Below are 12,789 nucleotides of genomic sequence, written 5' to 3' on the forward strand. Positions count from 1 at the left end.
GGAAGATGTAGAGAAACTCATTCATGTCTTCATCTCCAGAAGGTCAACTTTGTAACTGTCTTTTGCTTTTTACAAGATTTTTTTTACAAAAACCAGGAGAACTGAGCACATCACTCATCACACATTTATGCTGGTTATCAGCTACCAACAGAATAGATTCCAAACTGCTACTGTTACTGTATTGTATAATGATATGGTACAAAAATGCATCTCTGATCTCAATGACAAATACAAAATGTAAAATGAAGACTATATTTTCCTATGCCTTTGATTCATTCATTTCTCTGACACACTTTTACTATTTTTAATATTTTTTAAGCCAAACAGCCTTGTCTACCTATGTGCTGCATGATTCGTTTTCTACTGACAGCATGTAGGCATTCTGATATTAACAGTGCATGCAGAAATCTGTGCCTGTGTAACTGTATGACATCATGCATGTGACATTAAATGTGTGGGTTGGGCCACAGTGCTATGGAAACATTAGCTGCTCCTACCACCTGCTGATCCCAGGCTGGTGCAGTAATGTCAGTCTGACTCTGAACGGTCACAGCATGTTCACCCTGTATTGGTGGGCAGAATTAACCTCCCTGTCTGTCACAGAATCAATAAAGCAGCTCACCATTAAACAGAAACTAAGTGATAATGGCCAGAGTTGGACAAACTAAGTTACTGCTGTTGGACAAACTATGAACTACTTCAGTGAAATAAAAGCTATGTGCCTTTACATTTCTCCACAATAACAACACTGAAATAAGCTGTTGCATTTGTTGGAAAAGCACAGCATTTCATCAGTGCCAGTTTCCTGTCTGCTTTTAGTGTGTAATGAAGTTATTACTAGGGGAACCTAGAAGGTTATCCCTGATGGACTATGTCTGTAGCACTGGCTATTGCTTATTGTAAACATCCAAAAGCTGACACCAGATGCTTGTTCCATAAGACTCCATCCATCCATCCATCCATCCATCATCTAGACCCACTTATTCCTAACTAGAGTCACAGGGACCTGCTGGAGCCTATCCCAGCTCTCTCTGGGTGAAAGGCAGGGGTCCACCCTGGACAGGTCCCCAGTCCATCACAGGGCCACATAGAGACAAACAACCTCACACACTCACACTCACTCCTATGGGCAATTTAGAGTCACCAATCAACCTGACATACATGTTTTTGGACTGTGGGAGGAAACCAGGGTACCTGGAGAAAACCCACACAAGCACAGGGAGAACATGCAAACTCCACACAGAAAGGTCCCTGATGGGTTTCAAACCAGGAACCTTCTTGCTGTGTCATCAGATATGCTCTTTAGACTAAAGGTCATTGAGGTAAAGATTTTATTCACATTTTTTAGAACAATTTAGGAGAGTCTTCAGTGAAATACACAGACCCCTGCTGGTATATTTGGGATAAATGTAGACTTGCCAGCAGACACACCGGGTGTCTGTCTGACTGGGACACTTACGTCATTAGAGAGTACTTGCGCATGCATGTGTGTCCTCCTCCTGTGTTTAACTGCCCTGAGGCAGTGACCTTAATCTGAATCCACAAGGGTGACACAGGCTCAGACAGCGACAGAGATGACCTCATGCATCAAAACATGCACGCACATGTCTCTCCACGTTCAGCTTTACTTACCTCTGGGGCTATGTAGTCTGGAGTGCCGCAGAAGGTGCGTGTGCTCACTCCCTCTGACATGTTCTCTTTACACATGCCAAAGTCAGCAATCTTAATGTGTCCCTCCGAGTCCAGCATCACATTGTCCAACTTTAGATCCCTAAGGAAACAGACATTATTTAAAACATCTGTGGAGCTGTTGACTTTTCTTTTTGAATTATTTTCAGTAGGTGGCTTTTACTGCTAAATACCATCCATCCATCCATCCATCTTCTATACCCGCTTTTCCTGGTTCAGGGTCACGGGGATCTGCTGGAGCCTATCCCAGCTCTCTCTCGGGTGGAAGGCAGGGGTACACCCTGGACAGGTCACCAGTCTGTCACAGGGCCACATATAGACACACAAAGACAGACAACCTCACACACTCACACTCACTCCTACGGGCAATTTTAGAGTCACCAATCAACCTGACATGCATGTTTTTTGGACTGTGGGAGGAAACCGGAGTACCCGGAGTAAACCCACGCAAGCACAGGGAGAACATGCAAACTCCACACAGAAAGGCCGGGATGCGAACCCACGACCTTCTTGCTGTGAGGCAACAGTGCTAACCACTCAGCCACCATGCTGCCCTGCTAAATACCAATTTCTTCTATTTATTCCAAATAAAAACTTGTTGCTGCTGCTGCATGTTTTTATGAAGAGCTTTCACTATAGGATGTCTGACTCTATAATTTGAGCTGTAGCCACAGTATGTGGTCTGTACTGGTAAACACTCACCTATAGATGACTCCTTTACTATGCAGGAAGAAGAGGCCAACAGCAATCTCTGCTGCATAGAACCTATAATAGCAATCACACATTAACAGACTGACACACAATCTGACCCGAAATGATAATTATCTTGTATCTGTGATATGTCTTACACTGCCTGAGGTTCCTTGAACCTTCCCACTTGTTGGATATGATACATGAGATCCCCCCCATTCACATACTCCATAACAAAGTAGAGACGATCCTGTTGTGTTAAAAAAACAGAGATGTGGAATAGTTAGGGACAGATGGCACATGGGGAGGGTAGAGGGAAATAATATGCAACAACATCACCATCATCATCTGTTGCACACAAACTGACAAAGCTCTGAAGAGAAAGATACAGCTCAGTGTTGCAGACTCCCCTAACCTTGCTGTCTGAGCCGTTCCATCGTTCCTACTACACTTTCCATGACAAGGTGACCTAAAAAATCCACAACAAAGCACTTCATGGAAATGAAAACACTCCACACAGACATCTGTCAGGAAGTATTCTTTTTGTCTAACAGTGCTGGTCCTTTACAGCCCATGACAAGTGTGGCCTAATCCAAGTCTAGCCTTATACCTCTCACATCTTTATAGTCTTTTATCTTGTGGACAAAATGGTGATTTTACCCGTAATGGGTCAGGAAAGAAATTACATTACTCCAACAAAAAGAAATTGTGAAAATGCTAATGGTTGTGAAAGTGTAGGTTTTGTTTAAGAGAGTATGTTTATTGTGGAGAACGAACATGCGTGTGTGTGAGTGTGTATTCATAAATATGTTATTAGCGATGCCAAGCTGCGTCTCTTCATATTTCCTCTGTCGCCTGGCTGGTGCTACGTCTCTAATCAGCTGCTACAGTTCAGCTCAGGCTCCCTGAGAGCTCTAACTCATCATGAATGTTCAGCTGCCAACGTGTAACCAGTGGCTGTGTAGAATTACCAAGTGAAATCCTGATTAAAGTAACCATTCACTTTTATCATATTGTCTAAATGGTGACTAAAATGTATGCAATGGGCGGGTTATGATTTATTAATGTGGCTGCCATTCTTCATTTCCATACTGGGGAACAATTCTGTCTCAAAACCACAGAGGTCCTTGCTGAGTGAGCTTCAAAGTCCCTTATTCAAGGTTCCAATGAAAAGACTCCAGATGATATAATCCACAGGTGGTAAACATACAGGTAAGTGGAATGACAGGATGCAAGAAATTACATCTATGTGTGTGTGTGGGTGTGTGTGGGTGTGTGTGTGTGTGTATGTGTGTACAACAGCTTAGTGTTTAGTGGTTAAGACTTGTGCATGACAAAGTCCCTGTGTGCAGAAAATACATGGATACATGGAAAATACATGGAGTGCACACTTGTTAATAATTGACTCAAGGTCAATACACACATGTATGCATATGAAGACATGTTTTTGTAGATTCTCACACACACACACACACACACACACACACACACACACACACACACACACATACCAGTCATCTAATTCAGGTTTGTTTGTTCTGTGTTATTGGTGCGCAGCCCTCTGGGCTATCGCTATGGGTCATATCCCCTGCGAAAAGTAACATGTTTGTCCACGGAGAGAAAACTAGCATTTTCTCTCTGTGAAAGCGGTGCACATTACAAGAGAGTGCAACGTGGCCGTGGATATCATGTCACGCAGCGGTCCTCGCGCAGGGGATTGGTGTCTCCATCCAAACCTGGTGGCTCAGATATGGAGACGGTTCGGACACGCAGCAGTGGATCTTTTCGCAGCTCGTGACAACGCGCACTGCGACCTGTGGTTTTCTCTGCGTGTGAAGGACAACCCTCCGCTGGGGATAGATGCCTTTGCTCATCGGCCTTGGCCCCGTTACCTTCTCTATGTCTCCCCGATCTCCCCGATCCCTCAGCTGCTGGCCGGGTTCAGGAGGAGGATCTGCAAGAGATTCTGATTCTCCGGACCGCCCTGGAGCATCGTGGTTTCCCCCTGGAAGTTTCCATGGAGGGAGGATGCTCTGTCGCAGGCAGGGTGCGTGATAGTCAGGCCTTTGGTAATAGGGCAGCACCTGTGGGTTTAGCTGCTGAGAGGAACCGCTTAGAGAGTTTGGGGCTTTCCGCCGGCGTCGTCGCCACCATACAAGGGGCGCTCGGTCCACCACAGCGTCGTATGGGGCTAAATGGGCCGTGTTTGAGAGATGGTGCACGGAGAACGGCGTTTCTTCCGTTGCATGCCCTCTCTCCACGATCTCCACGTCTTTTCTCCAGTTACTACTGGAGAGAAACTTGGCGTTTAGCACCATTAAAACATATGCTGCGGCTATTTCAGTTCAGTCACCCGCTCACAAAGCGTTTTCTGAGGGGAGTGCACAGGCAGCGCCCCGTCGCATGTCACCTGGCTCCGCAATGGGACGCAGTGGTTTTACACGTGCTCACAGACAATTACAGCAGGTCCCTCTCTGTTTTTTATCGGGTAAAACCTCTCTTCTGCTGACGTTAGCCTCCGCAAAGAGGCTCAGCGATCTGTCGGCCCTATCAGTATCCCCGGACTGTCATCAGATCAGGGAGGATCGCAGTGTGGCAGTTCTGTCCTAACCCTGCATACATGCCTAAATGCATCACTAGTTCTTTCAGATCTAGAGTGATCACGCTGGAGGGCTTCTTTCCCCCTCAACACGCGTCCGCGGAGGAAGCTGCGCGCTCTGGCATGTTACGTAGAACGCACCGCAGAGTGACGTCATTCGTAGCCTGTCTGTTCACTACAGAGAGCGCTCGCTGGGCTCCCCCCTCTCCATCTAGTGCTCCAAACTAGATACAGTGGGTACGGAAAGTATTCAGACCCCTTTAAATTTTTCACTCTTTGTGTCATTGCAGCCATTTGCCAAAATCAAAAAAGTTCATTTTATTTCTCATTAATGTACACTCAGCACCCCATCTTGACAGAAAAAAACAGAAATGTAGAAATTTTTGCAAATTTATTAAAAAAGAAAAACTGAAATATCACATGGTCATAAGTATTCAGACCCTGTGCAGTGACTCATATTTAACTCACATGCTGTCCATTTCTTCTGATCCTCCTTGAGATGGTTCTGCTCCTTCATTGGAGTCCAGCTGTGTTTAATTAAACTGATTGGACTTGATTAGGAAAGGCACACACCTGTCTATATAAGACCTTACAGCTCACAGTGCATGTCAGAGCAAATGAGAACCATGAGGTCGAAGGAACTGCCCAAGGAGCTCAGAGACAGAATTGTGGCAAGGCACAGATCTGGCCAAGGTTACAAAAGAATTTCTGCAGCACTCCAGGTTCCTAAGAGCACAGTGGCCTCCATAATCCTCAAATGGAAAAAGTTTGGGACGACCAGAACTCTTCCTAGACCTGGCCGTCCAGCCAAACTGAGCAATCGTGGGAGAAGAGCCTTGGTGAGAGAGGTAAAGAAGAACCCAAAGATCACTGTGGCTGAGCCCCAGAGATGCAGTAGGGAGATGGGAGAAAGTTCCACAAAGTCAACTATCACTGCAGCCCTCCACCAGTCGGGGCGTAATGGCAGAGTGGCCCAATGGAAGCCTCTCCTCAGTGCAAGACACATGAAAGCCTGCATAGAGTTTGCCAAAAAACACATGAAGGACTCCAAGACTATGAGAAGTAAGATTCTCTGGTCTGATGAGACCAAGATTGAACCTTTTGGTGTTAATTCTAAGCGGCATGTGTGGAGAAAACCAGGCACTGCTCATCACCTGCCCAATACAATCCCTACAGTGAAACATGGTGGTGGGAGCATCATGTTATGGGGGTGTTTTTCAGCTGCAGGGACAGGACGACTGGTTACAATTGAAGGAAAGATGAATGCGGTCAAGTACAGAGATATCCTGGAAGGAAACCTCTTCCAAGAGTGCTCAGGACCTCAGACTGGGCCGAAGGTTCACCTTTCAACAGGACAATGACCCTAAGCACACAGCTAAAATAACAAAGGAGTGGCTTCGGAACAACTCTGTGACCGTTCTTGACTGGTCCAGCCAGAGCCCTGACCTAAACCCAATTGAGCATCTCTGGAGAGACCTGAAAATGGCTGTCCACCAACGTTCACCATCCAACCTGACAGAACTGGAGAGGATCTGCAAGGAAGAATGGCAGAGGATCCCCAAATCCAGGTGTGAAAAACTTGTTGCATCATTCCCAAGAAGACTCATGGCTGTACTAGCTCAAAAGGGTGCTTCTACTCAATACTGAGCACAGGGTCTGAATACTTATGACCATGTGATATTTCAGTTTTTCTTTTTTAATAAATTTGCAAAAATTTCTACATTTCTGTTTTTTTTCTGTCAAGATGGGGTGCTGAGTGTACATTAATGAGAAATAAAATGAACTTTTTTGATTTTGGAAAATGGCTGCAATGACACAAAGTGAAAAATTTAAAGGGGTCTGAATACTTTCCGTACCCACTGTATGATTCATGAGGAGATATGAGGGAACCAAGAAATTTCAAATTCTCATCTATTGGCTGTGTCATAGATGGAAATTTGGAAATACTTCAAAGGCTCTTATCTAAACAAGTGTTGGACGTGGGCGGATGATTCTAGGAACAAATTAAAGCCTGTAGATTGTTGAATTAATGCAGCGCAGTTGCACCAACCTAGATACAACTCATGAGGAGAAGTGAGGGAACGAAGAAATTCCAAATTCTCATCAATTGGCTGTGTCATAGGTGGGAATTTGGAAATACTTCACGGGCTCTTATCTCACCAGGAGTGTGAAGGGGGCGGATGATTCCAGAACCAGATGAAAGCTTGTCAATTGATTAATCAATGTAGGGCAGATGCTCCAAACTAGATATGATTCATGAGGAGATATCAGGGAACCAAGGAATTTCAAATTCTCATCTATTGGCTGTGTCATAGGTGGGAATTTGGAAATAATTCAAGGGCTCTTATCTAAACAAGTGTTGGACGTGGGCGGATGATTCTAGGAACAAATTAAAGCTTGTAGATTGTTGAATTAATGCAGCACAGTTGCACCAACCTAGATACAACTCATGAGGAGAAGTAAGGGAATGAAGAAATTCCAAATTCTCATCTATTGGCTGTGTCATTGGTGGGAATTTGGAAATACTTCAAGAGCTCATATCTAAACAAGTGTTGGAGTTGGGCAAAGGGGACCCACCCTGGGTGGGCGTAAATGAATTTCTCTTCAGTGCACAGGTGTGAAGAGGGGATATGACTCATAGCAATGGCCCAGAGGGCTGATCTCACAGAATCTAGGGTTATGATACGTAACCAACGTTTCTTTGCTCTTTTTTTAAAATTGTACTTCTCATATACGTCCTCTGCTGCTCTCTACACCACTTTATGACTAAGCTGAATAGCTAAAAGCCTCTTCATAAATTAATTTGACCTGACCTGGAGTAATTTTTCCCATTGTGTGTCCTCCAGCATTTTTACCTACCACAGTCTGGAAGCATGAGTGGAGCTGTGTGAGGAAGGGCGGCTTGTCCTGTTGGGCCAGGACTCTCTTCTCCACCATAGTACACTCTACATCATCATCCTGGATCACCACGTCCTTCTTCAGGATCTTTATTGCATACAGCTCTTCAGTGGCTTTCATTTCTGCCAGCATGACCTTTAGAAAGACAGAAAGAGGGGGAGAGAACATTGGGGAAGATACATTTTTAATTGCATTGTGTCTTTGTTTCCAGTGACACTAAGAAATACAATTTCTTTTTTTTGAATTGATCACCACTGGCTCACCTTGCCAAAGCTGCCTTTCCCCAGGACAGCCAGGAAGGAGAAATCACTGAGCTTGACCTGGTCCAGGCTGTTGGATGGCACTTGGATGGAGCAGGTGTTGTCTGTTTCATCAATCACCTTCTTTCCTGGGCCTAGCTTTGCTTTCTGCACAGGGCACAGAAGACAATGTGTGTAATAGATCTTTAAAAAACTCAAATGTGAAAATGTGTTATATATGTAGCACAAATTTAAAAGAACCAATCATAAACTTATAAGAAACTTTTTTGAAGTGGACATCTCTGGCAGTGATGTAAAAAACACTTCCAGACCAACCTACCTGGATTGGATTTTTTAAACATTTACCACCACTTCAATGTACATACAGTAGTTCACATGTTTGAATTTCATCCCTTAAACAATTATCCTCTACATGTGATCACACCCTCACATTGCTCATGTGTTCACACGCAGCCACAACACACTAACTAATTTCAAAATTAATGAGGTGAAATGAGACTGCGTAGACACTGTTGAAAAATAACTTCACTAGAACAGATACAATTTAATAAAATTTATTGAACTATGTCAGACAAGAGGATACACTGACATTTATTTACAAATGTCATGTTGACAAATTATTAACCTAAAAATACCTAAAGCCTTATTAAAATAACAAGCAATTCTCATTAAAATGAATTCAAACCTCAGTGCCAACTGTCCTTGCTGGCTTACACCAGTAAAACTGAGTGATGACAAACTATTACAGTAAATAAAAGCAGAACATTTTTTTAAATGGAAAAAATAAATGAATTAATAAAACAAGGAACAAAAAAATATACATGAGACATGGTTGAAACATATTGTAGTAAAAACACTAAGCAAATGTCACACCAGTAGTAGCTTTGAGCCATGAAGATAACTGTTTATTTTACTGGTCACTTATTAACATTATAATTCTGAGGTTAAACTAGATCACTGCTATTAAGTATTTCAGTAGATATTCTTATGTTGTTTCTATAGCATATCATTTATATCTTATTGTGCGGAAAAGGCAAAGTTTAAAAGCTATTTGCATTGTACTCAAACCTTGAAACTGCTCTGATGATTTTTCACTAGGACTTATAGAGTACTGAAGAACAAGATGCCACACTGTGGCTATAGCATGTGATGCATGTCTGATGCTGACAAGTGCCTGTGAGGTTGATCTGGATTTGCAGAAAATCTTCTCATGCTTAATCTCCCAATAAGGCAAGATGCTTCAAGAAGCTTGTTAGAAAACTGTGTTGCATTATGCTGAAAAATGAAAAATGCACAACTATTTCTACAGTCAGGATGCTCAACTACAATCAAATACAATGTAACTTTAGATACATTCCTACCTCTGCACAAAAACACACGCAACACTGCCATGTGGAGGTTTCACACTCAGCCAAGGCCAAACACAGATCCAAAGTCATGCTCTCCCCTGATATCACAGATCTAATCTACATCCACACGCTACAAAAAAAGCCTCTTGTTTAGCTGTAGCAAGGAGTATAAGACTGGAAAAATTACATTTCTTCCTGTAGATCTGTGAAACCAATAAGGCAATAACAACCTTTCTGAGTCTCTCAACCCACTGCATCTTCACCAGGAGTTACTTTGAGCCAATGAAAGATACTTTTAGTATAAACAATCACTAACAGTTATACAATATGGTGAGAAAAACCTATGTTATCTAAAATATTCCATGAAAGAAATCTATGATCTTCATCATAGTTCATCTGGTTTAGCGTGATCCTCAGGAAATAACACAAAACTGAATTATTCAATATGACTAGTATGAAAATTTATCATTATCATTTATGATTTATCAGGTTTCACCTTGATGAATCGAGCTGACATTCATTTTACACTGAATTCAGACAATTCCAAACTATTCTTAAAGTAAGACAATCAAGAAGCCTTAGTTTGGTTAATGGCTACAGTCTGCTCTTAATCTGGGAGAGCAGCAGAGAAATGCCAAGCAGAGCAGACCGCACCAGACCACAGCACACCTGTAAGGTTTAGCCAATGAAAAGAGCCTGGCCGAGCGGAGCGGGCAGCAGCCTTACTTCCTTCCTCTTAGACGCACCTGATCAGAGTCTTCCACAACTGCTTGGTCCTGAAACCACAGGGAAGAAGGGAGCCAAAAGGACTGACTCACTTAGTACACTTGTTTATAGGTGTGAGCCACAACAGCTGACTTTTATTAGCAGACAGTTGAAGGGGAATAGGAGTACAGCTCATACACACAGACAGAATTACAGATCTCAGCGCATAGTAAGCACATTACCAGTGCTGCATCAAGTTCACAGTGTGGCACAATACACATAAAGATACCTAAACTGAACTAATTACTAAATAGATGTGACCTGACATATATTATTTAGCTGATCAAGAAACCAAAAGGATGTGATCTCATCATTCTTGTGTTAAAATAAATTTGATATCACCAGGAAGTTAAAAAAAAAATGCCACTGAGAATCATGATCGTATTGAGGTGGTGTGGGAAAGAAAATTTCATGTATGAAGAAGATGCAGGGTGACAGTTTGTAGGTGACAAAAAAACCTCACAAGCACACTACATAAGGACTAACACACACACACACACACACACAGTGCCTCATTATTCTGCTTATTGCAGCTCAATCCTGACATCTAGTGGTCACAGTTGACTTGTTTCTCTCTATTTACCAAGCGTGGAATACTTCTTCAGTCTGCTGTCCTTGTGTTTGTTAAGTCTGAATTGTAAGCGATAGTTACAGTGAGACACAGAAGTGGTAGAATTTGACACATATGAAGCTTAAGCCAGTTCTAAGATGAGAGACATGGAGGTCCACAGACTTCTAGTTACATCTGTATCGATACGTGACATGAGCACACGAATGAAGACAAGCAAGACAGATGCAGAATACAAACACACACATGCAGAACAAACATCGAGCCATGAACTCTGAGCAGTGTACTGTCAGGATTTACTAACAATCATCTGACACACTCTGAGGAACAGGAAGCAGTGAAACCAAAGACCACCTTTTGTACACTCCCTGGACTCTAAGATTCACACTATCCCACTTCTCTCAAGGCCTCAGTTATATTTTCACAGGTGCAGAAAAGAGGAGTGGCTGAACATCTATTAGATCTGTACAAACACCCATATATTGGAATACTGTAGTTTCTAGACTTTTCATTTGTATTTGTTTTCATTAGCTACACAAAAACTGAAGCCACATTCAGAATAAATTGTTAGTAAATTGAATGTATTTGCAGTAGTTTGGGACCACATACAAATAATCAGACATGGTGAAGAGTGAAGGTACATGACACCACAAGACAGGAGAGGAGAGGAGAGGAGAGGAGAGGAGAGGAGAGGAGAGGAGAGGAGAGGAGAGGAGAGGAGAGGAGAGGAGAGGAGAGGAGAGGAGAGGAAAGGAGAGGAGAGGAGAGGAGAGGAGAGAGGAGAGGAGAGGAGAAGGCTACCTTTAGATTAAAATTAATTTGGCAATCCTGAGAGCGGGGACAAGAAGGGGAGAGAGGAAAAGAGAAACTCTTGCATTAAATATGACAATGTAACACAGGATGAAGAAGCATTTGTACAGTTTAAGTCTCACCAAACATACAGGAGGGAGCAGGAAGCTAAGGGAAAAAAGGGAGAGAACCACAGTGTGGGTTATGAAGGAGAAAATGGAATAAGAGGAGAGAAAAATATTCCAGGCCACACGGAGCCCAACAAAGATACATATAAAGTCAAGTGGACGGCACATTTTTAAGACCTGGAGCTGCAAAAGCTATAAAACACAGACAACAGCTTTGTAAAAAGGTGGAGTCGTGTGAGATACCATTCATGTTTCACTCCTGAGGTTGATGCTATGTGGGTCTCTTTAAAAATCTAATTAGATTATTGTTGTTCATTTCAATCAGTGTATTTGCTGTAGGATTTGTGGGCCTGTTACAATGACAACTACATGCAAACAGGTGGTAGAAGGTCAGACTTTAATGACAGTAATCAACACTACATTCTTCACCACTCTCCTCCTTCTTCAGCCCTCATACATGAACATCACCTCCTATGCAAAGACCTACAGTGGCCAACCTTTGTGTCGTCATTGAAAAACATGCATCTCTCAAAACTGGTTGACAAGTTGAAGGTTTCTCTTTGTAAATCTGTCTCAGCAGGTAATGGATGTTTTGTGTTGATGTTTTTTAAAGAAGCAAAAGGTTTGACGTAAAAGGTTTAAAGTTGCATTTTCCACAGTTACCAGGAATTACTTTCTACATTAATTATCAGATTAATAAATGAACTGATGGTGTGCAGACTGAGAAGGGTCTGTGGAGCCAGACCAGACACAGATTAACTGCAAGTAATGAGAGTAGTTTACCTTTTTCTACCATCACATTCTTTAAATTAGGTTTAGATTTCAGTCCCAACATGACCTTTATAGTATGTCTGCATTCTTTTTCATTCTATTCATAACTTCCCATTAAATGTAGCAGAAATGTCATGGAAAATGACTTTAGAAAGTGTCTTCCAGAGACCTGGGCTGAGAGGCTGAACAATATGACAGACAATCAGAGGACCACAGAGAGCACTGCCTCCTTCTCAGCAGGCCAGAGACATTGAAGCAGCACACTGGAGGAAGGAAAAGAGCA

The 12,789-nt window shown here is 42.7% G+C and overlaps 1 protein-coding gene across 4 annotated transcripts in view; it reads right to left on the reverse strand.

Annotated features, from left to right (window-relative positions):
* Positions 1 to 12,789, reverse strand: part of prkcaa (protein kinase C, alpha, a) — a 124,956-nt gene that overhangs the window by 25,147 nt on the left and 87,020 nt on the right. For 2 of the 4 annotated variants that reach the window (XM_026304167.1, XM_026304166.1), the window contains exons 9-14: positions 10,232 to 10,261; positions 8,140 to 8,283; positions 7,838 to 8,011; positions 2,538 to 2,629; positions 2,392 to 2,454; positions 1,633 to 1,771 (exon numbers count right to left, since the gene is read on the reverse strand). In XM_026304167.1, the coding sequence (XP_026159952.1) occupies positions 1,633 to 1,771; positions 2,392 to 2,454; positions 2,538 to 2,629; positions 7,838 to 8,011; positions 8,140 to 8,283; positions 10,232 to 10,261 (642 nt within the window). The remainder of the gene's footprint in view (positions 1 to 1,632; positions 1,772 to 2,391; positions 2,455 to 2,537; positions 2,630 to 7,837; positions 8,012 to 8,139; positions 8,284 to 10,231; positions 10,262 to 12,789) is intronic. The other 2 variants (XM_026304169.1, XM_026304168.1) reach the window with 1 other exon arrangement.

Source organism: Mastacembelus armatus, chromosome 1 (genome assembly GCF_900324485.2).
Source record: "Mastacembelus armatus chromosome 1, fMasArm1.2, whole genome shotgun sequence".
NCBI lineage: Eukaryota > Metazoa > Chordata > Actinopteri > Synbranchiformes > Mastacembelidae > Mastacembelus > Mastacembelus armatus.